Source organism: Echiichthys vipera (genome assembly GCF_963691815.1).
Source record: "Echiichthys vipera genome assembly, chromosome: 12".
In the NCBI taxonomy this organism is placed as follows: domain Eukaryota; kingdom Metazoa; phylum Chordata; class Actinopteri; order Perciformes; family Trachinidae; genus Echiichthys; species Echiichthys vipera.
The window spans coordinates 15,494,101-15,518,904 of NC_139837.1; the positions used below are offsets into that span (position 1 = coordinate 15,494,101).

At 40.4% G+C, this 24,804-nt stretch overlaps 3 protein-coding genes across 4 annotated transcripts; 1 reads left to right on the top strand and 2 right to left on the bottom strand.

The window, feature by feature from the left end:
- The first annotated feature begins 705 nt into the window (after positions 1–705).
- tmem179ab (transmembrane protein 179a-B) lies at positions 706–2,172 on the top strand. The gene is made up of 4 exons (XM_083923900.1): positions 706–1,022; positions 1,525–1,662; positions 1,752–1,830; positions 1,920–2,172. The coding sequence occupies exons 1-4, from the start codon at positions 721–723 to the stop codon at positions 2,091–2,093; spliced, it is 693 nt and encodes a 230-aa protein (XP_083780026.1). The 5' UTR covers positions 706–720; the 3' UTR covers positions 2,094–2,172.
- A 1,917-nt stretch (positions 2,173–4,089) lies between these two features.
- On the bottom strand, positions 4,090–8,821 carry LOC310954500 (uncharacterized protein). 2 transcript variants are annotated; one of them, XM_083923964.1, is made up of 5 exons: positions 8,759–8,821; positions 6,109–6,272; positions 5,836–5,968; positions 5,207–5,233; positions 4,090–4,790 (listed from the first exon to the last, which is right to left on the bottom strand). In XM_083923964.1, exons 1-5 carry the CDS (start codon positions 8,799–8,801, stop codon positions 4,585–4,587), a joined length of 573 nt encoding a protein of 190 aa, XP_083780090.1. In that variant the 5' UTR covers positions 8,802–8,821; the 3' UTR covers positions 4,090–4,584. The 2 variants fall into 2 exon arrangements, with proteins under 2 accessions (XP_083780090.1, XP_083780091.1); XM_083923965.1 differs by lacking the exon at positions 5,207–5,233.
- A 1,564-nt stretch (positions 8,822–10,385) lies between these two features.
- LOC310954901 (consortin-like) lies at positions 10,386–17,173 on the bottom strand (the record flags this gene model as incomplete). The annotated part of the gene is made up of 5 exons (XM_083924589.1): positions 16,869–17,173; positions 16,057–16,087; positions 13,118–13,204; positions 11,328–11,448; positions 10,386–10,392 (listed from the first exon to the last, which is right to left on the bottom strand). Exons 1-5 carry the CDS (start codon positions 17,019–17,021, stop codon positions 10,386–10,388), a joined length of 399 nt encoding a protein of 132 aa, XP_083780715.1. The 5' UTR covers positions 17,022–17,173.
- Between the last annotated feature and the right edge of the window lie 7,631 nt (positions 17,174–24,804).

Genomic DNA, 24,804 nt, shown 5'->3' on the forward strand with positions numbered 1-24,804 from the left:
TTGATGGATTAATTGATTTTTTTATTTTGAATATGTAAATAAAGTTAAAACAGAGAACAACACACATAGTACTAATAAAAGCAAAAAAATGTACCATTGCAGGTAAAAATAAATACAAAAAAATAAAAGACATTAAAACTTATACTTATCTTTTTTAACTTTCTTAACTTTTTGTATGACTTTTTGTCATAACATACTATGACTTTTTTTAAATGACACAATATACTGACTTTTTAAAAACAACATACCTTTTTTAAATGGCAAACTATACTATGACTTTTCCCAACCTTTTTTAAATGACACTGACTTTTCTATTTTTACTAAGGCATAGGCCTACTATAGGCCACTGGCTTTTGAAATTACATTATATTCTATACTTTTTGAAGGTAGTGCATTCAGAATATTGTAGGGAAAATGTCCAAAGGGTGAACAAGTTGATAGAGAACATGTGCCTTCAGACAGTACGATAAACTATCAGGTGAGTTGTGCTTATAACTAAGAGGTAAACTGTAGGTCAACGGGTAAATGTTATAATTAACTGTTAAATACTTAAACTGTTGCAAATGGGAACCCCAGTAAAGATCTGCACAGCCTGGATGTGGATGAGATGGAGAGCCCTGAAGGCCTCAGCCTGCTCATGAATCTGCTGATGTGATGCTGCCTCCACTGCGCAGCCGCACCTCCTCCAGGACGCAGAGAGCAGGAGAGGCAGCCAGAAAAATGGCCCTCGATAATTTAATTTTCGCCCAGTGCATCCTTTATTTTTTAGCCTTCGTGTTCGGTTTCATCGCCGTGGTGCCTCTGTCTGAAAACACGGAGGATTTCGGAGGGAAATGTCTGCTCTTCACGCGGGGAATGTGGCAAAACGAGAACATCACGGTGTCGAAGCAGCGCTTCATCGTGGAGGAGTGGGGACCCGAGTCCTCCTGCAGCTTCATCACTTTTGTCGGGATAGCGTCCCTCATCCTGTCCGCAGTGCAGGCATGGAGGCTGCTGTTCTTCCTGTGCAAAGGACACGATGAGTGAGTGGCCTTTCACTTGTGCTCGTTCAACACAATCCAATAGCAGCACCACAAAGAGCTCAATAGGACATACTATGCACTAACGGCGCAATGTAAATTTGTTGTTTTTTTTCTGTCCATCTCCCACGCCTGTATATCTGCGCTATTCTGCCAGAATCATAGACTGCATGTATCATAGCCTAGGCTATGATATGATGATAAATGCCATAGAATGAGCCTATAAAACGAGTAGTCACTGTCGTCCTCCATTATAAAGATGGATGGAATACACAAAAATAAAAAATCATACTGTGGCTCAAATACCGTATTTCCAACCTGTGCCACTATTTTCACGTTTGACTGGAACACATTAGGCCTCATTAATCACAGAACAATAAATCATGCTGTGTGATGGGCTCAATTGTTTTACCTAGTTTAGTTTTTTATACTCATAAATCACTTTATGTTAACATTAAGCAGAGATTTCAGTTTTTATCCTCAATTTCTGTTGTTCTCCCTGCAGCTCCATCTTCAATGCCTTCCTCAACCTGCTCATCAGCTCCCTGGTGGTGTTCACAGTCTTCCTGTCCAGCACCATTGTCAGTGTGGGCTTCAACATGTGGTGTGACTCAGTCACCGAGGGTGGGACCATGCCCAGCAGGTGAGAGACACGATCCCAACTTTTCAGATCATATCATTATACAGCGCAGTGGTCCTCCTTAACACCGGCTCATGTTTGTCATGTTTTAGCTGTGAGGACCTGCAGGACACTGACCTAGAACTCGGCCTGGACAACTCTGCTTTCTACGACCAGTTTGCTATAGCTCAGGTAAGACTGTTGTTCATGTATCGTTCAGACAGTTAAACAAAATCCTTAAGCTCAGTCCTATTTACAATCATTTCCTTTCCGTCTTTCAGTTTGGCCTGTGGGCTGCGTGGCTCACCTGGCTTGGGATCGCAGTGATGGCCTTCCTGAAGGTCTACCACAACTACAGACAAGAGGACCTGCTGGACAGTCTGATCCATGAGAAGGATCTGCTGCTCAGTCGCTCCTCACGTCGCAGCTCTGACCTCAAGACTGGCCTGATCTAGAAACCAGAGAGCACACACGAACACACACACAATTGTCGCTCACACTCAAGCGTACAGTTCTCTCGCCTGCCATGAGAAACTCCAATGTTTGCCTCTGTAGACAATCAAACTGGCTTTTGCTCCCATTGATCATTAGATTGAATCAAACTGTTTTTTCGCTTTGTTCTCCAAAGGTAATTGATTTTCCAAATCCTTGAGGAACCCAGCTTTATCCATGTCTTCAACACTCTGAGATTCCCTTCAGAGATTAATAAAGGTTTATCTTACCTTATCATAGTTCCAAAAGTATTATAACCATTTAATGGTAATTTACACCCACTTCAACTCGTGAATTTCTATTTAGCAACACAATATTAATGGCTTTGACAGATCGGCCGATGGATCATGTTGTCTTTGTGAAACTTTTGCATGGACCTAATGCATGACAAATTAATAGGGTGGTGGTTTTTAGATATAAAGGGATGTTCCTTTGTTTTATACACCAATACACTTGTTCCTTGGGAGGGATGTTTTCTGGTGGGATGCACACTGCTTCTTGATGAAGTGAGAATTATTCGCATGCTGCAGCTAAGTAAAGAGATGTGCGATGTTGCAGTGTATTGACACTTTTATCAGCAGTTACAAAAAGGTGTTTTATAAATATGACAAATTGTAGTTCCGAACATTCATGTGTCAGGTAGCCGGTCCAAAAATGCTTTTAGCAATCTGTGTGAGATAAAAAAAACAAATCCTATTTTGTGCCATATAGTAACTCAGGCTTCTCCTTCTCCACAGTTTATAGGCTACAAACCAATATAATGCATTACTGTGAGTAGAAGCACAAATGTACCCGCATGCATCTCGCTCCCTGTTACACATCACAAACTCACTTATTGTCAGAGATAATAGAAAGAAAGCAAATCATCTGTTTGACTTTGATAGGCAATGACAGTTTTATTCAAAACAACTGAAATCATAAAACGGTAGGAACTAAGAAAACCTCCATAAAGGCACTTCTTTCAAAGTGACCATAAACGTTTGGACAGCCGTGAAATGCAGCTTCTAAGCTAAATGTGCAAGGCAGGACATGAGTTCACTGGGTATGTTTTATTGCTAATGACAATTTAGTTTGACAATACAGAGTCATGAGTGTTTCTTTCTCCTATACAGGCGTTATTAGCCTTATATTGCTTTGACATTCAAATGTGAAACTTCCAAAATCCAAATGCTTTCCTTCTGAGTTCCCTGAAACCTGTTATATAAAGAACAATGTTTTACTGGAAACTGATGTGTGTTATTGCTCATAATGAGAGGTCTGTGGGATGTGCATCACTGTGCCCTTTGATTCTTATAATCCATTTGTGTGGTTTGAATTTTATTTGCTTCATTTGATAAAGGGACTGATACAATAACATACAGAATCTGATTCTGTCATTTGTGTTCGGCCTCATACTAGTAGTGATGAACTTGATGATCGGTATTTTTATATACATATATTGCTTTGTCCTAAGCTTGATGAGCATTTGACATCACGATTAAAACCTCATATTATTGTTTTTGTAAATAGAAATGTGACAGGTAACAAAAAGTTAAAAAAATCGAAAATAATTTAAAGTTGGATATTTGCGTTGATGCAGATATACAATATAGAAGAATAAATAACATTTAGGATAGAGGATATTTTGTGGGATTCAAGCGGTTCTAAAGAGGAAGACTGTCAAAAGCATTAGCATTCATTCGGCTTGAGTATATTCTCTTCGACAAATATGAGGATAGAGAATTCATAACGTTGTGCTGCAGATTTTCTCCTCAGTGGAGCTAGGAATCAGCTGAAGACAACCGGTCGTACAGAAGACCAGACAGTAGGTAAAGAAAGATGTGTTTTTCATCCATTAGTCATTCAACCTGGTGCTGTGAAGTGATGCAGCCCTGTGTTTTCCTTCACACAGATCATTATCCAACAGTTCACACATTTGTGCTTCTGTTCTCCACCCCTTGAATGCGCGTTGTTCCAGTCAAAGCTATTTCCAAACATCTCTACATTCATTTATGTGCAATTACAAGGCTTACTATTGAGATAGTCCTTAGTACATTGCACCATATATACACATTCAGTTCTGTGTAATATCTGATATACGCAAGCCATGTATGGAAACAAAATGAATATTTGCATTTCAAGGAAATATTCACTCACAAACCATACATTGTGACATGAATTGAAAGGTCTTATGGTTGTGACTAATTGAGCCGCATATGTGAGCATCATCATTGCAGATGTTCCAAATCATAACATAAATAAGGAGTGGAGTGCTCACCACCTTAGCACATATGTACATACAGTCATGGAAGCTACATATTTCTGGGATTACACATCTTTCCCTTTGTCACTGCGAGACTTGCACTGCAGACAGTGTACAGGGCCTTGCCACAAGGCTGTTTGTAGGCCCGGGCACCGCTTGAGTCATTGGGAAAAAAAATCAGGCTCCATGTCTCCACTTGTGGTGGCTCTCAGTCACTGCATGGTCAGCCATATCCAGCAGCCCCACAGAAGCTGTTTCATATGCAGCAGGTAGACAGCCAGAGCGGCCTCCAACTCCTCGCACACCCGCTGTGGACGCCGTCGGTCTGTGCAGTACATGGCCACACCCAGGAATGACATTAGCAGGAAGAGGCAAGTGAACAGGGCAAGATGGGGGCGGGACGGTGTCGTCTCATAGGCTACAATCAAAAAAACAAACAAATACAAAACCAGTTTTTCACCATTTTGATTTGTAAATGAGCATTTGAATTGACATCCTGTGTACATAACAAAGCCAAGAACTCACAAGGCAAGTTTGTGATGGAGGTTTTAATGTAATTATGGAGTGTAGTTGAGGCCCTTTCACACAGACTCGTGCTCACTTTGTTTCAAACATTGTTAAAAAGAGGGTGACAGTGAAAGGCTTAACTCCATTTTGCATGGCAGGCAACAAAGTTAATCAAAAGTGACATTTACACCTTTTGGCTTTTCTTGATCCTTAACCACACAAATTTACATCCAGTAGACTTTAAAAAAATAAAAATAAACCATGTAGTATTGTCATTTTCCCATGCACATTAACATAGTGAATGTGAACACTCTCAGACAGACTTACCAACTAAACAGTCACAGTAAGGAATGTCTGTGAAGCCGATAGAAAAGAGGCCAGTCAGTCAACAAGAGCCAACCTCTGATGTACAGCAGCTACCAACCAGCTGCTGTGCCCTCATAGACTCCACTATCTCTCTGGAACAGACTCCATGGTACCTCATTTGCATGCATAATTAATTATGAAGAGTAAATCACTTGCTCATGTTTAGAAGTCTCACAGCATTACATTATTTTTAAATGGTACAGAATCCCAGAAGGACAATAGTTTACGATGCAATCTCGGGATGTTGTAATGTATTTTGTCCTTTCTTTTTACAGCTAAGTGCAGGGCATACACTACTGTCTAATAGGGGTTGAGGGACCCTCTTAAGCTGGGATTGCGCAAATGTCAGGGAATTTTATTATAAAAATCTAAACTATATTTACATTGTTGCTGTATGAATGCTGACGTGGACAGGCTGCAGACATTATGCGTGATATGAAGTCACAGGAATAGTTTGGTTAAGGTGTGAGAGCATCAGTAGAGAAAAAAAGAGCACCAGAGGGCAGCATGTTTTCTCTGGTTGCACAAATACATCTGTGTCTGAGCAGACCTATATGTCCTACAAACTGTTTGCGTGTCTATTTTCTTACCATGTACTGTGGTCTCTGGCTCCCTGAATCGAACCCTCCGTTCACCTTTCCGTCTGTGGTTGGGTTCTGTTTCTGACCCATAGTTGGGACTTGGCCTCTTAAGAATGGAGGTGGGGACTTTTCCATTGGTTACCTGCATCAGATACAGCTCAGGATGAGTATATCATAACAAGCTCTGATAAATTTACGAGACCGGCAACAAACAGCTGGAAGGCACAAATCTTTTACAAACAGACTGCTCATATGCAGATGCTGCAGGTGTCGTTACACTACCTTAGGTTTCGATGCATCCTCCTGTTGGTGGTGGGTGTCCTTTCTGTGGCGGACCTCTGAGTGTTTCTCCCGGTGGGAATGAGGAATACAGTTGACGGTGTCTCTGATGGACTCTGCAGCAGCGAATCGTTTGGACAGCGCAGACACACACTGACCTAGGGAGTCTAGTAAAAGAACCATGACCACACGTGAGAAGTGATCTAGTGTTGCTTCACACAGGAGCCTGCAGCCTGCTCTGAAGATAGATAGTGCGGCTAAGTTAAACATACAAAGTTAAATATGCAAATGTGTCAAAAGACGCAAGCGTTAACTCTGTCAGCTCCAGGTGGAGTACTGCTTAGTAAATTGCAAACACTGACACAAAGACAGTCCTGCAGGACCTCAGAAAAAAAGGCACAAATTTCAAATGATCTCATCACACTTGTATATAAAAAAGGCCTACTTCCCAAAAAAGATTTTAAAAAAAGAGGTAGTACAGTCTGGTTGCTCCTTCATTTATATTGTCTGAAAGTTCCCCATGTCTCCATTAAATACTGTGTATGTTTTGTTTGTCAACACGCCTCTATGGAGAATTATTACTTACACAGTCATAATATATTATGTCAAAAAAACATGTCACAAAAAGTGATAGTTTAGTAAGTCATAAAAAATAGTACAAAAAGGCATAGTATAGTACGTCATAAAAAATCTGTAAAAATAATATTATAGTATGTTCTAAAATTGAAATGTTACAACATAGTATGTCATGAAAAATCTGTTTTAAAAAAAAGTCATAGCATAGTATGTAATTAAGAAAGTCATAAAAAGTAATTATAATATGAAATAAAAAGGCATAATATAGCATGTAATTAAAAAATATCATTAAAAAGTCAGAGAGTAGTATGTCATTTTTAAATGTCATAAAAAGCCTGCTACACGGTATACTACAGTGGACATACTAATTATACTTGCACATACACATAAATAGTTTGTTAGCTGAGGGAGGGTGACTGACCCAGTTCACAGTGAACGGTATCTAAGGGACAAGTGCTGTAACCACTTAAACAGGCCTCTGTTTAAGTGTCATATGACCCGAGTCAAAGAGGATGTCTTTGTGTACAATACAAAATAAAAGGTTACAAAAATTGCACAAAGACTCCTGTGTGCTCAGATCTGCGGCAATAGCTCCAGCTGCTCTCTGACCGTGCCCTTTCTCACCATTTCACCAAACAGGTTTAAGACCATCTGAGGTAAGAACAAGGAGTGTTGTAAATCTTTATATGCTCTACACTTCAGTCTTTATGTGGCTGGACTTCTGTTCAGCACCAATGCATCTGAAAGCTGACTCAACAACAACGCTGGTTTGTGCATATTGCTTTTTTACACCACAGCAGTCTTCACAAAAACACAGAGTTCAGAGAGTGCTGCTCCCTCTTTATGCAAGCCAAGCATACATACTGTACAACAAAACTATGCCCTCAAACTGTCACAAAGCTACTTTTCTTCTTAGCTCTGCATAAAAGCACTCTTGTGTCCGACATTACAGCAAGTGTTCATTAATTTAACATTTGACATGGTTTAAAGGAACAACTGAATTGCTTTAACTGGCACCCTCACTTTGCTGTGTGCTCTTTAAAGCAGAGCGGGGGTACGTAACTTGTTCTTGAGATAAACATTACTGTTCCGGTAGTGTCATGTCCATAGAAATAAAAGAGAGAGAGTAGAACGGACATTCCCATTTAAATCAGTATAGCAGGATGGTCAGGGCAGTGACCATTTTTATGTGTGCCGTTGCCATTACAAAGAGCTGAGACCGTTGTAGCAGGCAAACCTTTGCATAAACTTCCATGTAAACCGACTTCCAGAAAGTTGTAGACTTACTGAGGTTTGGCGACCAATGAGCAGTGGAGTAGTACGAAGCCTGGAGAGTCCTATATCGTACACTATGTACATTACCTTGCTGCTAGAGAGAAATTAAGGATTACTGGATTCAACTGCTTCATATTTCTATAGGTAAGTCATCAAATTCTATTCATTAATTGAGAGTCCAAAACAGAGTTTTCAAACTAGTGGGAGTGACGCACATTACGGCTCCAGTGAGGTGTGTTGTCACCATAATGACTAACAACATTATCCATTTTCTTTTGAATTAGTCATAGTTAATTTAGGCAACCGTTACATATCATTTCATTTAGCTGACCCTTTAATCCAAAGTGTCTTCCAATGAGTGCATTCAACTGTAAGGATACAAAGCCAAGAAACTAGAATTAAGTTAGTGCGTTAGCTTTCAATAAGCCAAACTACAGAGTGCTACATACTGTATAAGTGCAGGATTTAAGTGCCACTTTTTAATCATGTCCTGGATGTAAGTTTGGCCTGATCCGTTAGTAGTAGGATACACAAGTAATAGTGTCTTGAAGCGAATGCAAGCAGCACAACAGTTCAATGTCTGTTCTACTCTCATTCTATTTCTATGGTCATGCCTCAGCGAGGTCTCCACTCTCGTACTTCAGAGGACACATGTTAAATTAAAACACTGCGGGGAGGTCTCCTCCACTATTGTTTTCATACAACTGTTTGTTTTTCATTGTCTATTCAACTGCATTCAGCCTATTGTAACTATTGGGTTTACTGTGCCACTCTGTGTCATTCATCCCGGGTGAGTGTTTACCTGAATATTCAGTCTTGCCGATCTCAGCATAGACAGTGGCCATAAGTTCCAGGCTCCTGGCTGTAATGGGGTGGTCATTACCAAAGGCTCTCTGGTGGATCTTTGCAGCCTGAAATATTCATTAATAAAATTAAAGACAGTGCCATTAAATATCTCATTTGTTTAAAAATCTAGAAAGGAAGCATTGAGAATGATGTACATACCTTACCGCTGTATTCTAGAGCAAGATGAGGCCTGAAAGGAAAAGGAAAATGGCACTGTTAAACAAATATACTACCTCTACTTTTATCTTTTGCACTGGAGTAAAATATTTGGTAAAACTTTAAACTAAGTCCGCAATATACTCAGTCATTAACAAAAATAAATCCCTGTAGTGTCAGTGTAGCTTCCATGCTGAAGGCACATCTGTAAGAATTTACTGTTGCTGTGACACTTAATTCTTCCATGTATACTGCAAATACATAAGTTATTAAAATACAGTATTACTTACAATATAACTTAACTATATGTTCTGTATTTATTTAGCTAAGAGTTTATTGGTTATCCTATACTGTATTTTTTATACCTCTCCTGTGTTTTTGTGAGCTGCTGGAAACTCAATTTTCTTGCGGGAGTCATCCCAAAGGACCAATAAAGAGAAGTCTAAGTCTAAATAGTAGTGTAGGAGCTGGTAAGTATTTTATATAAACTTTAATTAAAAGGAATTATACAGCAAATGCCAGGGACTTACACTATAAATCACACATTAAGTGTTGTCAAATATTTTAAACCTGTTGAAAACAAAAGCAGTCTCCTGAAAATGGATGGCACTGAATTATCAGATTAAATATCTGTCTGCACATTCTTCTTCCATTTAAACACAAATATGTTCAAAGACAACAGCAACCAAGCCTGACCTTAATCAAACGTAGTGGCCCGTGCTGCACTGTCAGGTGAGCGTATCTGTTTCAGCAGCATGACAAATCTAAACATGCGTGTGCTGTGATTAGACACGGAGAGCAGGTGCAGGTGCTCAGGCGCCTTACGGAGGAAGTGGAAACCTTCTATTTCTGCCAGCACTGACTGGCCCTTTCTATTCTCCAGGGTGAATTACAGAAGGCATGGCGCTTACAGGTTGGTTTACTAACTTGTGCCCTTCCACTACTCTTACTGCTAAGCTTGATGAACAGGATATGCTATACTGACTATCTGCCAGCTGTTCCGCTCATATCTGCCCTGAAAAGTCAGCCAAGGGCGTTCATCACACTTACACCCTCACGTGTGCCTATAGATGTAGAGCAAGCTCTGTTTAGTGTGACAGATGTCAGCTTCGCTGTTCCAAACCCACACTTCCCTTCAATTAGTAATGGCAAGGTGTCAGTTTGCACTGCTTTAGAACGTCCTTTTCAGGGGACATCTGATAGGCAAAAACAGAAAAGCCCTCCAAATGCCCAAAGGACTTCCAAAGACATTGTTGATAGATTCAGGGAGTAGTACTACTTCCTGTCTACAAGAACGACATACTGGGACTGAAACTTGTGGTGGAGGTAGTAAGAGCTTTGGGGCATTTATACTATTTCCCCACTGAGAGAAACCAAGGCTAGTTTGTGTATTTTATGTTTCTCCTTTTGCACAACTTTTATAGTCCTCACAGTCTGCAAGAGAAGATCAAAGAGAAGAATCAAATTCCTGCTCGTTCTTATTTAGCCAGAAAGCAAAGCATCTGGATACAGTCATGCAAAATCAGGACCATCTCATTTAAGTTTAACTACTGTATGCTCCTTGCATTAATGAAGTACCGTGACCAGCCCTTCTTTGAGCAAACCTTCCACCTTCTGTTACCCTCTCTGGCAATTAGGATCAGGAGACACCAGATCCAGTTAAGGTGTTCCTTCTGTCACAGTCACAGAGAGTACGGTGTGTCTTTTCTCCACATCGACAGGAAATTCAACTCTAGCTAAAAAAAAGAAGACTTTGAGCGGGAGTTTATCTAGTTTGGAAGATTTCCATTCCAGAGAGGCGAATGTGTGTATGTGTGTGTGTGTGTATGTGTGTAAGTGGACATTTTTTGGTCTGTAACCACAATCAAATTTGCTCAATGTCTGTTGTACAAAACATTTCAAACATGACAAAGAAGTATGCAAGCCCAAATTTTGCTTCTGTGATGTTGTGTAAATTATTTATCTCAAGATTATTTCAGTCTGATGAAGCTAAGTCCAGGGTTTGACTTCATAAACAAATGAGCTTTTTATTGCTCCTTTATTGCTGCTGCTTTCGTAATAAAACTGGTATCAGAAACAAATGCAAATAAATTGTTTGCTTTGTTAAAACTGAATCAGCACCATTTTAATTTTGTGAAGTGATAAAGGGTCAAACGCAACAGAAGCTCACAAAATATACATAATACTGCGTGTATATACATACAGTATTCTAACTATGTAAAACTGGTGATAAAAAAGTCATAAAAGTGAATTTATTTCACAATAAATTCACTCCTGATGAGCCCACAGAGCCCTTAAACACATAGAACATGTAACGCCTCATTAATTAGACCTCAACAGAAGCTACAGCAGGACACAGTTTTACCTACTGTTTGCTCATGATGCAGAGCTGGGCCAACCGTTCAAGATGCTGTGCCTGGGAGGCCTGCTCCGAAAGCTCTTCTGGGGTTGTCCATCCTGCGGAGCCCAGTGTAGCCTCCTCCTGAGGCCCTGTTACACAAACACAGGGCATGGAATCACAGTCACCCCGCCAGCAAAACACTCTGTTTTTCCCTATGCTTGTCTATCTATTCCTCTCTCTTCACTGGTCTTTGATCTCTTTACCTCTCTACTACCGCACAGAGTTTAACAAATAAAGCCCAAAGAGCCTGGGTATCTGGCTATCAGCCTGTCTGGCACTGCTGTGGACTTTAAGCTTGAACAGCAGAGTGGAGCCAACTGAGGACTGGAGACAAGAGAGCAGAGATAAAGGCAGGAGAGAGCAGATAAGGGAGTCAAACAGCACACACGCCACGCCCACTGAGACACACGCAGGCACACGGTGACACACCACAAACACGGTATGTACCTTGCACACCAAACACACACACAATAGTTGAGGTGGAAATGGGTTGGACTTGTAAACCATGAAAGCAAGAAAGTGTAAATAAATCGTAGGCAAAGACGACAAAAAACACAAAATGACAATTATGTGAGGTGTCAGTGGGGAAATACTAAAAAGGTTACATTAGAGAAAGTCACTGGGGAGAGAAAGAAAGATTGTAAGCTGCTGCTATAGTGCCAGCTCTGCCACTGGAGAAGTCCAGCATCCAATCCAAGTGAGTGCTGAATCAGGGGCTTCAGTATTCTATAGCGACACACAGCTCCTAATGAGATAGTGCAAAGTGTGGCCATTCGTCTTCTACTACGTCTGTCCCTGTTCTCCTCCACTGTGTCCACGCTACGCTGCGCTGCTGCCTCAGCAGCAGACACAGAGGAAGAGGCAGACGTCTGGAGCAGCAGCAGGTGATGAATGAGCGGCCTCGCTGCAAATGCTCGCTTAAAAGGATACTGTGAACAAAGATGGACTAAAAAATGGGATGTTATTCCAGATTGGCTTAATGAGTTCACGGACTAGATTTTTGGGGATGTTACATATATATAATTTGTGTGAATTAGTTCGTAGATGCAGGTTATACACAAGTTACTTTGGAGAGCTGCCCACTGCAAAAAGTCTGTCGGCCACTTAACAGCTTTAGTGCATCTGGTGCTTTACTAACAGCCTCAGAGTTAAATAAAACATGAAAATATATCCACATTATTTTTACATCACCTCTCCCAGCAATGCAAGTGAAGAAAAAAAACAAGTTAACTTTATTTAATGGGTCTGTTATTTTATAATATATCCTTAAAGTGGAGTGAGGAAGATTTGGAATTTGGCAGATGATATAGAGACAATGTTTTGAGACTGTACATTTAGTTACTTAAGCTGTGCTGAGCTCAAAGAGTTTCCCTAGAAAGAAATGCTCCAGTTAAACCGAAGTAATTATCAACACAATTGATTTATTTTATATATTATATACACACTTGTAACAAATTTCAGCATGTCACATTCACAATCAGCTGATATGATGTGCTCAGACATAAACACTCCATATTACACTATAGCTTAGCAATTAATCAGAATCAAATAACTGAAATAAAATGAACACATCTCTATTTTACTTATAGTGAAATTGCAGGTACTTGTCATGGAAATTCCTAGGAAACTATAAGGAAAATAAGTTGGTTACTTATCGGAGGCTGCATAATATTGCACTATATATATGCAATATATGCACTTACCGTACAGTATATTCCCAGAAGTATTCACCAATAGCCTAATGTCAAAAGTACTTGCCTGGGCTCCCATGAAGAGCCGTGAGCTCGATCAATGCCACCTCATAGAACATTTTCTCAGCCTGGATGAACTGAAGGGCCTTCTCATCTGTTTATGTAGGTGAAGGATCAGGTTCATGTTGTCATCAGGATTATAGTCAGTTGTTGAAGTAAAAAACAGCCTTGTTGCCCAACTCAACACTGTTTTCTGTTTTTCCCCCACTTTTCCCCTCTCGTGAATGACCCCTTCAGGCAAACAGGATGTGTAGTATAACCAAAGCAGATTGTTGATTTTGAGCCCTGGATTTAGAAATTTCAACTACTGGTGTCTGTGTCATTGCTTCTGTGCTATTAAACTGTTTGTGGTATTTGTACTGCAAACAGAGCGACCGTGTAGTTGTATCTGATTACATTCCATTGTATCACATCATGTTCCTATTTTAGTGTCTTTCGTTGTTGTGTTTTGTACAGAATCCTTTTGATCGATCTGAATGCCACTTTTGTTTCCATGAAGACTAAAAAAAGCATCCTAAAAATAGAGCCTCTTCACTTTGTCAAAAGCATTCTGCGTACTGAGAGTTCGTCCCAATGTTAAATGGCACCATTGATGCTTGTCAGGTGAATTTAAAGTCCAATGGGAAAGAGAATGCTTAAAATAAACACAGCCGTGCCTGTCTAAACGTCCTACTTTACACCAGATCTCCCATGTGTAAACACTATAAATTACATTCTAGGTATTTCACTTTTCACTATCTGACTAATATGCTTTAATATATCTCACACAAAAGTAAATATCTACAGCTTTTATACATATTAAGGTTGGAAAGATGGACAATACGTTTCCACAGTGAAGAACAGTTAAGCTAGGACCTGAAAACCTAGTACCTGAAACATCTGAATCATTGACTGTACAGCACAATAAGAGATGACAAAGCAACCTGTCATGAAAACCAAGCATTTTTTAATAATAAAGTAAAACCCCTTTGGCTAATATTATAATGTATTGCATTAAATACCACATAATTGTTTGGAAGTTTTGAATAAATCTTGAGATATATCACAGGATAATTAGAGATGCATTAAACTTGCCCCAGTTCCTGGGAGTCATCTGGCAGCAGGGGATAAGCTGAGTGTGAGGTGGACCATCTGGGAGGGAGGATTAGGGGAACAGCAGTCATCAAAGGTCATGCTACTACTTCTGCCAGCTATTTTTAGCCCGGCTGGACCACAACAATGCACAACAAGGAACCACAATCCTCTCCAGGGAATGTGTGTAGCACCTCCACCTCCACCTCCACACAACCTCCCCTGAACTGATAATTGGACTGCACTTCAGAGCATGACAGGAACTTGCAATAACACTGGCACCTTCAAAGGAACTTCAGATAACATGGCCGCACAACTCCGCTACGTGTGCACTGAAATGAAGTACACTGTCAACTCTAGCCAATAATCATAGATTATGTAATCAAATGTGACTAAATTTAACACTACTATATTTATTCACTTGTTTTTAAGCTCCATGTGACTGTCTATTACTACTTGTTCTGTACTGCACGCCCGCTTGAATGTAAATATTGTTATGTCCCTTTTTTATTGTCAAATTGTCCTGGTTAGCACGTTTTCCAAGAAACAATCTTCAGTAAAACACTACAAAGGTCACTTATAGATAACACCAACTCTGATCGGTAAATTAAACCTTGAAAATGTAAATTCTGCTTTGTTTCCAAAGTGTGGATTTTGGTTAGCCCCCACCGACAAAATGTGACGAGACGCCGCAAATTCCGTCTATAAAAATCTGTGTGAAACTCCAGAGTTCCCATATCCTCTCCCAGTTTGAGCACACTGACCCTTCACCTCCCTCCCTAGTGGAACATTGCAAAAAACCACAACATCACTGCTTCAGCTTCTATGAGAACTACTGAAAAAATTTAAGCAACTAATTCATATTATTATTTCAATGTCTGTGTACGCACAGTGATATTAATAAAGTAATTAAATGCAATTCTTACTGCATTACTTTATTGAAGATATAACTTATTTGTGATTACACTACAAATACTTAAAATACTTTTTTTATTATTTAGAATTCCCTCTCTTCTGCTGACCTACTAAACCATGTGTGATGTAATCCGATTTTCCTGGCTGTAATTTTACACTAAAAGTAAAACCATGTAACATGGTCACTCTACCTTACAGAAAAAACCACAGTTTGACATGACATGACACCATTACTATTGATGACTTTACGTCATAAAGTACTGTAGGTCAAAAGATTTAACCCTGTTATGGTAGACGACCCTTTCAAGTGGATACCATGTTGTGCTCAGAAGGGGGGCCTACTGATGGCTATTGATGAAGTGAAGCTCAGCAAATCGACCTATTTTGGAAAATGGACTGTAAGGGGTAGAGCCTTGCTGAGGTGGATAACCTGAGCTGGCAAGTTAAGCATTCGAGTGTCTCAGTAACGGGGAGAAGAGCCACGGAGGTAATATATCCTGAAAGGTAACACCTCTCTATTATCTCTCTGTCCTATACTGTTATAGTTTATAGAAGCAGTGAAGTGGCGATGAACGGGCTAGTCAGTGGAGATGCAAGTTAATTAGTGCTCTACCACTCTGTTGTGCAGAGATAAGAGCCTACAAATCCTCTTAAGAGACAGACACACAACCTGAGCTGCACACAAAACGTATGGCATTCTGGGACAAATGTGTTATTATGAACTCGCCCACAGACATTCACTCATCCCTTTCTATAAAGGGTCTACATCCTCCATTGTGCGGAAATTTGCCACGCCCTCCACCACAGACAATCCTTTACAAGTTGACCTCACAGAAAGACAATGCTAGTTTTCTAGTTAGCCTGCTTGCTAACACATACTGTCCTGAAGGGATGGTGAAAGTAAAAGTGTCAGATGTGACATTGGGAGAGAAGCTTTCCCCCCGAGGAAGTAAAGGATACAATTCTTGTCAGTGATGAAGAGTTCTGCGATCTGTAAAGCACAGACAGGGGACATGGTCATTATTATACAATTTCCAACATCATTCCCAGTTTGTGTGTGTGCATGATGTCATGTGCTGTCACAAGTATTTCTGCTCTCCCAGCAGCAACACTGGTCTGGTCAACATCATGCCACACGTTCCAAAGTTCTGCTGTAGAGGCTTTGTTTTGACATCAGGCACATTCCTTCAGGCATTAGTAAACAGAATTAAAATTGTAGCCTTGCCTTTGTAGGAGAGCACTGCAAAGGACCCCGCTATGTAATCTGCTAAATCTTTGGCCGGGCTACACAGTGCCATAAAGCCTGTGACCTCAAAAATAGCAAAACATAGCCCTTGCACAATGGTACAGACATTAACTGGACACTACAGTATTTTTAACAGTATTTAGAAAGAGCACTCTAATAACACTGTAACTATATATAGTATTAGTGCTGCGTCCAATAGGCTACCTCATTTAGCAGCGTGCACACTTTGAGTCCTGCTAAGACTGAAATGATCGTGCAGTGTCAACACAGGGACACATGATAGACTGTGATGTCAAATTTGACATTGGTGTTAATGGTATCAAGGTTGAATGTGTCCTGTGCACTGGGATAATTTATGAGGCACTAAAGGAAAGGTGATGCAAATGTGTCTATACAGCTATGGAAAAACACGATACAGCAGATTATGTGCATGCATGTAGTGAACATGTACATGTATGTTGGTATGTGGGTGTAAGGGGAAAGGTAGAGAGTAAAATAAGTGTGTGTCCTCAGGCATCTGGCTCACCTGGTGTAGGCAGTTGGGCAGAGAGGTGAAGCTCTGCACATGGGTTAGTCCCAACAGGCAGCTTAGGAAGCAGTGGAGGGCGGCCTGATACTCCCCCTGCTGCTGGAGCTGCTGTCCCAGCTCAAACAGGCCCTCCCTCCCCCTGTTCAGCATCCCCAGTCCCAGCCAGAACCAGCACTACCTCCCATCAGAGCTCCACCAGCCGAGGAAAAAAGCTCCTCTCCTCGCCACTCCACTGAAGCACCACAGGTAGAAAGAAACAGCCACACACAGAGTGAAAGATTTTTTTTTAAAAACATGCAGCTGCTCACATAAACACAGACCGAGAGGTGCCAGAGGGAGGAGTGAGCAGCAAGGATTCCTCTCAGTCTCGTCTGAGTACTGGAAGTCAAGGACAGGTGGTAAGGAGCGGGCTGAGGGAGCTCCGGCGACTCACACAGAAAAGATCCATTCCCCTCCCTCTTCCCAGGCTGCACCAGGAAAGGAGGACAGAGGAAGTCGGGGAGTATTTGCTGTCTGAGTGGCAGAGCTGTGGACCAATCCCTGCTCTGCTCATGTACAGTAGCTCTGCCTGCGTGTATTTTGCAGTTCTCTCTCCAATCCTTGAAAAGGGAAATTACAATGCTGTACATGTTGATGAGGAAAAACAAATATAGTGTGCACATGTTCTGTGATGTATATCTAACTGTAGTATATAACAAGACTTGCATTTCACCCAGTATTTTGACCTACTTTCCCCTACTATTGAGCATCCACAGAGTAGTGCATTTCATATCTAGAGTGAGATAATCACTAAGTCTTACTGCCCAGCTTATAATTTATACATGAGGCGTGCATAATAATTATGCACCAACAAGCAAACTAGAATTTACGCTGTGTGAGCAGGCTTCATGTTACCTCAGAGAAAGCAAGCTTTTGTAAATTATCTTAGCAAACCAGACAGCAGATGCAAACACAGGGTCATTAGGAGCAGCCACTGTACTGTATAAGAGAGAGAGAGAGAGAAAGCACTCCACTATCCAAACATGGACAACAAATATTTATTCACCAGGAGTGCCTCCTCTGGATGTGTGCTCACTTCCCTTCACACTCTGCTAATCAACATTAATGTGAGGCCAATCTGTGCCTGGGGAAAGAGCGAGGGAGAGGAGAAGAAGAGATACGATCACATCACTTGATCCACAGATGATCCAGAGGATTATGAATGGGTCTCGACTTTGAGAGCAGTACTCCTCCCCACCTTCGCTGCATTTTGACACAAGTGTAGTAGCTGGAGGAAATGAATGGGGAGACACAAAGCAAATGGGCAGAGTCAGTCTCCATTAGTGTCCGATGCACCTAGCTAAGCAAGATGGCATTTTAATGGTTGTGAACACCAGTGAACAAGGGAGGGGGATCAGAGAGCATTAAACTTGCACTGGCAGGTCAGACTCAGGGATCTGTGAACAGGGCTCATTGTGGACTTACAGCATTCAGCGCAGCAGTGGGACTTGATTATGCTGATGCAGTGTTCGCTTTATCCCCTTGGAGAACACAGACAGGTGATTGTACACACTTTATTGTGGCGAGTTGGACTACAGCGAGAAAGTAAGCAAAGTGTCTGATGTTATTGAGTCGGAGGGCCAATGGCTGACTCAGTGTTTAGTCCTAATTGAAAAGAGTGGGCCCCATCTCCTTGTTACAGGCCAGTCAACTGTTCTCCTCTTCATGTTAGGAACAACCAGGAAACCCACCCAAGCAGGAGTGCAACCTTTTCAAGGTAAAAAAGTACTGATGGTACACTGAGCTTATCCATACATTAGTTTAGTCAGTATTTTATATACTCTCTATTTGAAAGCAGATAGTGTTTTTGTGTCACTCTTAAGTAGTTCATTTGAAATCTGTCACAAGGTGACCATTTCAAGATTTTTCTGTAAGACTTTCTAAACATTTATTCCATATGTACAATGTAAAACTATACATGTTTGTAGGCATTCATGCAGATTGAAAGTGCATTTCCTGTCTATAGCACATGCCACAGACTGAAATATTAACATTGGAATTGGAATTTAGTTTAGCTTAATTTACTCTGTTTTAATACTGTTACAAGGAAAGTCCCTGTAACATTCTACACTGGCTGCCATTTTGATTATTGTATATTTGAGAACCATCAAGCAGTGGTGAAGATTCATATTTTACCAACCGCCTTCTGGTCTTCTATCATGTTTATATAAAATTGATTGACTAATTAAAGTTACTGGCACCACAAAGATGTAAGTCATTTGCTCACATCCTGCTCCAAACCCCATTTTGGACATGTCCTGACACTCATTTTGACAAAGATATTGAGTGATGTTCACTATTCTACAGTGCAAGAATGGAAATCTACCTGTAATTGCAATATTGATTACCTGTCTTACGGAGTTGGTGGACAAATACATCAGTGTGATCAGTAAACACTCTACACAGCACCCGTTCCAAGGGAAGCCAATACACCAGACTAATGCAAATTAATGGTGAGCAGAACCTGCAACAGAATGTGAGTAGTGAAAGAGATCAACAGATAAATTCTCAGCAGGTTATTGCAATGCAGTAAACCTCAATGTATTCAATTAGTGGTAACGCTTTGTGTAATCTTTATTTACACCGTGCTACCATGATCTTGAGCTGGTGTAAATATCGCAATATACCCCCAGTAAATAAATACAAGACTTTATCAGAGGGTTAAAAGCAAATGTTGCCTTCTGTTTTATTCCAAAACTCTCCACAGTCAAAGTCTGACCATGAGGATATTTGCTTGTACCTCTTCTTCTGTCTTACCATAAGGTCATAAATCTAAGATGATTTCATAAATCATTTGTTAGAATAATGCATTTTCCAGCAGGTTTCCAGAGGAACATTGTCTCTCTTGTGTCCTCGTGTCATTTTCACGACACTGCGCATGGCCCTACATCAGCATATACTATTTATATTTCCTGCATTGTGCACATACAGCCACTCTATGCAATTTTGCCCAGAGGCCTCTAGTATGGAATATTTTACTATGTGTGAGTGACAGCAGCTACGTACCTAGCAACAGTATGCCGACTCAAATAATGTAAGAAGAAGATCAAGTACTCTTTGAAATAAGGCACAACAGAGATCCTGCAGGACTGAGTCTACTGACTCTAAAAGTTTCCAAAAACACCACATGCACTACTCCAGACATGAACCTTGAACCTTGCTAAGATATACATACTGTCTACCTGTGCTCTGGATGTCGGAGTCTCTAGTGTTAGCCCACTGTTTAAACCCCTCCATCCCACTCCGCTAAGATTCAGGCTCTGGCAGTTTAATAGGTTTGGACCTGGCACCTCCAGCTACTGAAAGGCAGTTTATGACCTCCATGTAATCAGCAGTAAATGCTGCCACCATCTGTCTCCTTTTACTCAATTATCTGACCCAGTGACTTTTACTGACAAACACTGTCCAGGTAAACACAGTAATGCAAATCCCCCTGCTAAGATTATACATCATCAAGCACTCTTCATGATTTCTTTTTGGTCAGTTCTCATTCCAGCATTACTTCGAAAGTAACCACTGTCCTTCAGTTATAAGCAGAAATTTGAATATGAGTCATAGATCATTTACAATTGCAGCTGTGTGGGCATTATAACTTGCATCCTCTTTACCGATTCATTGTGACAGGGTGGCATACGGTATATACTACCCACTCAGCGTGACTAACACTGTGAAGCAAGAGCTTTATCTACTTAATGACTACAGCCTCTTAACTGGGTTTATGATTATTCATCACAGTATGTTCAAATCAATCCATTAAGAACTGTTGATTAAAGGGAATGCTTCATACAGCTCCTCTGCTGGGCTCAATATCTTTTGCTCCACTCTGGCACCCCTTAGTGGACAATTCATGGATGGTAAATAGTCTGAAATAATGTTTTTAACAAAGCTTTGAAAGACGGGATGAAGAAATGTGTTTTGCTGTAGTTAAATAAAACTCTCATCTCCGTACATTTTAATGTCAGACATCACTGATGTATTAGTCATTTTTTTGTGATATGGTTGATATAAGCAGAGGTAGAGGAAATATTCATTGACTAAATGAAAAGTGATACCACAAAGTAAAAATACATAATGTATAAGATAAAGTACTGCATATAATACTCAAGTGATAGTATAATTACCAGTAAATGTACTTAAAATCTAAAAGTAAAAGTACTCATTGTGCCAAACGGTCCCTTTTAGTGTGTTAAATTTGGAGCTCCCAAAATGTATGGTTTGTATACAAAACCAAAGCACTATAGCTCTTAAAAAAGTCTTGTTGAGTTAAAAGTACAATATTTATCTCTGAAATGTAGTGAAGTAGAAGTATAAAGTAACATGAAATGGAAATACGTACTTGCATAACAACTACATGTCACGCAAGAATTTGAATATGGGTCAGTTAATAATGTGAGTGAAACAGGTCAAGAGAAGTGATTGATGCCATAAATCCTTATAGGCCCTCGTGTCTCATGGCCCTCCTCACTCATTCTGAGAGTACAGGGCCATCTGTGGCAAAAACAGTGTCGAGGTTTCTTTTATCTGTGTGGGAGGTTAACTGAGACAACAGCAAGTGTCCACTCCTGCTCTGATACTCCCTCATCTATTGCATTAAATTAGGCTACATGCCTCTCCTCAAAGCTCTCTTTTATTATTTTCTCCTCTATTCTTCCCTTTGTCTCAGCTCTCTCTGACATGATGTCAGAGTGCAAGACAGAAACAGTGACATTTCCAGCCACTTATTAACTAACAACAATATCATGATGTTTACAGTCACAGGATATTAGGATATTAGGACCCTATTTCACCCTGCTTTAAACTGCATGGCCCGGCTGCACACAGTCATTACAACCAAACACCTGGGCCTTTGTTTGCTATTTCTCCACATAGGAGGGAGTTAATAAGAAAGCTGAGGAAGGTAATCATATTAGAGCATCCAAGCTGAATTGTATTTTTTAAAAACTAATAAAATAAGTAATAAATGAATGCAAAAATACAAGCCAAGTGCACTCAAGCTACTGGCAGCAGTCCATCATAGTCCCCCCTGTCCAGCTAACAGTATATTCATGTATAGCTTTTAGGATGTAAATATCCACACACAGCATCAAGTCACAAGAGGTTGCCATGCCAACCGGTATCAGTCTAGTGAAGGCTCTTTCTAGTTGGGAAATAGGTCACAGGGGTTAATGTCTGTGATGAATTCTAAATAGACCGCATGCCACCTGTCAATAAGGCTCAAGTGTCAACAAGACACCTGCAGCCTCGCCGGCCTTGTTGCTGCTCATCATTTCATCATTTCCTTTCTCCCATGTTCCCCATCTTTCTGTGTAATCATGCAGGTGTGGGCCACTCCATCAAAACGGTTGCATTTGGCTGCTTTCTCCCCTCCAAGGTGTCTGAGTGGAAAAAATAATGATGAGATCTGGGAGTTTTTCATAACACCAAAGCCTAGTGATTTTTCCAATATGAGTGAGAGACAAACAGATAGCTTCAGTTGGCAAAGCAAGTGTCTGCTAAATCTGATGCGAGAGGAAAGGACGACTAGGATGGAACCAATAATAAGGTATAGTATAAGGCTGGACTGTGTACGGTCAATATGGTTGGTTGTGGCCGAATTTTTACAGGGATAGTTAGCGGGTGGTGTCTATAATCTGAATAGTGTGAATTTGTGGATATTAAATGTCCATCTGTAACGGTCCCAGTAATATTTGTTGCACTGAAGTAGCATATCACACGATGCGGCTAAGCTACATTTGAGGACTGTTTAAATTACATTTTTTAAAAGCCATGTAATTGTCAACAAATTATTGTTCTGAGTTACCACTTAAGTATCTTTTAAGTAATAAATGTTACTTTGTTAAACAGACTAGGTTGCACCTCACAACCATCATAAAACCATGGTAACCATAGTTCATAATTGTTGTGAGGGTCCCCACCCTGATGTAAATTTTTAGTGACATGTCTAAACAGCTATTGGATGGTTTGCCGTGACATTTGGCACACACATTGGTGGTCCCTTCAGGATAATTTGTAATCCCTTCCCTGACTGTTCTTCTAGCACCTCTCATCGGGCCTAAATTTTAATTTGTCAAACACTTGATGAGCAAATAGCTGTGAAACTAATGATATTCTCACCAGCCTCAGCTGTAGTATGTTCAGTGGTTATTATCAAATGCGAACATGCTAAACATCGGCATGTTGTTCACATTGTGAGCATTGTGCACATAGCTCAAAAAATGTAGTGCCTCACACATTCGTACAGTACCCCGTTCTTTAGGGTACTTCTTGTTGTATTTGCATTTGCAACCTCTTTGGTTTTCTTGAGAGACATTTCTTAAAACAGCTCAGGAACTACTGCATGCTTCTAATCTGTTAAATAATCTTCTTCACTTTTATTACATGCAGGTAAAATGGTATTGTTTTTTATATTACTGATGATCAGAGTAGCAGTCTAGTCAAGCATAACTATCAGGCAAAACAGCCCTCTGATAACAACTGCTGCTTTTTAATGTAACACTGAGAAACCTTAATTTGATCTGTTCCTCCTGCATAACTTCATATCATAAGAGAAACATCTCACAGATTTACAGGAATGCCAATGATGAGATTAAAGGTCAAGCGCTGTCTCTTTTCACTATCATTGACCCACAGAAATGACCATGGCTGTGTGCTGCTGCTGCCGCGGCGGTCAGTGTCACGGTCAATCGACCACTGATACAGGCTTCAGAGACACACACCTCACTAACTCAATAGGTAGGGGGGTTGAATGGGTGGGCAGAGAAGGCCAGTGACCAGCAGGGACTGGCCTCACACAGTAAATGTTTGTCATTATTCATCCTCCAAGAGAAGCTCTCAATTTCTACTCTCAAATTATTTTTTTAATGGTCTACTCTAAACCAGGATAAGAGGTTTTTAAATTTAATTGGCTGGAAAATTTGATCGTTTTGTTTGTGGTGGCGAACTGGTGCAACTGTACATACTTAAACCTAAGAATTTCCAGCCATTTTACATGCGAGTGGTTTAGAGAGAGTAAGGGAAATTGGTTTATCGCTCAATAGAGCTGTGAGATTTCTGCTGATGACATTTCCATTAACAACAGGACATAATATGTTTATAGATCCCTGTTTGCTTGGCCCTTTAATTTCTTCCTATGCGACACAGTTTCTAACAGCTGCGTGGGCGTGATGAGGAGGGAGGACTTTATAGATTGTCCATATAGTGGATCTATAGGCAGTAAATTGTGCTGACAAAGCATGGTAAGGTGGCTGGGGTAGAAAAACTATGTTGCATGGTGACTTATAGAACATGCAGGGCTTAATGAAGATGGCACAATGAGATTGGTATATTAAGATACTTGTCATTTGAATAAATGTACACCTCAGGTTATAAATTGTCTTATACATTGCTATTGCACTCTTGAACCCAACATTTTCAGATAATGATAATAATGTGTTGAGGTCATTGTGAAAAAATAGTTAATAATTCAATTTATAAATCTAAGGAGGAAAAAGATGGAAATCACTAATGAAAACTGATTGCAGCATTTGCAAGACTTCCTGTTTCTGTGTTGTAGCCCTGGTTTCAGCTGCCCTGGTGTTAACAGACAGCTCCTGCCATATGATGTCCATTAATTGTCAGCAAATTAGATTCAGTTCTGTATGACCAGATCTGCTTATTGGGTGTAATTGGGTTTGTGAGGCCCCAATTATGTGCAACCTTCATGGCAAGAAGATTGTTGGATCAGGGTTCCCCCTCTATTCTAGAGACCACTTCCCAGGACTTTTCCTGGACATTTTCAATGGTAATCAAAATGGCATGACAGACAGTGATTGTGACCCAGCTAAAGTATCTGGCACCTGTCTTACTAAAAACATTATAAATAAATAAATAAAGTTTTGATGAGAAATGTTTGATG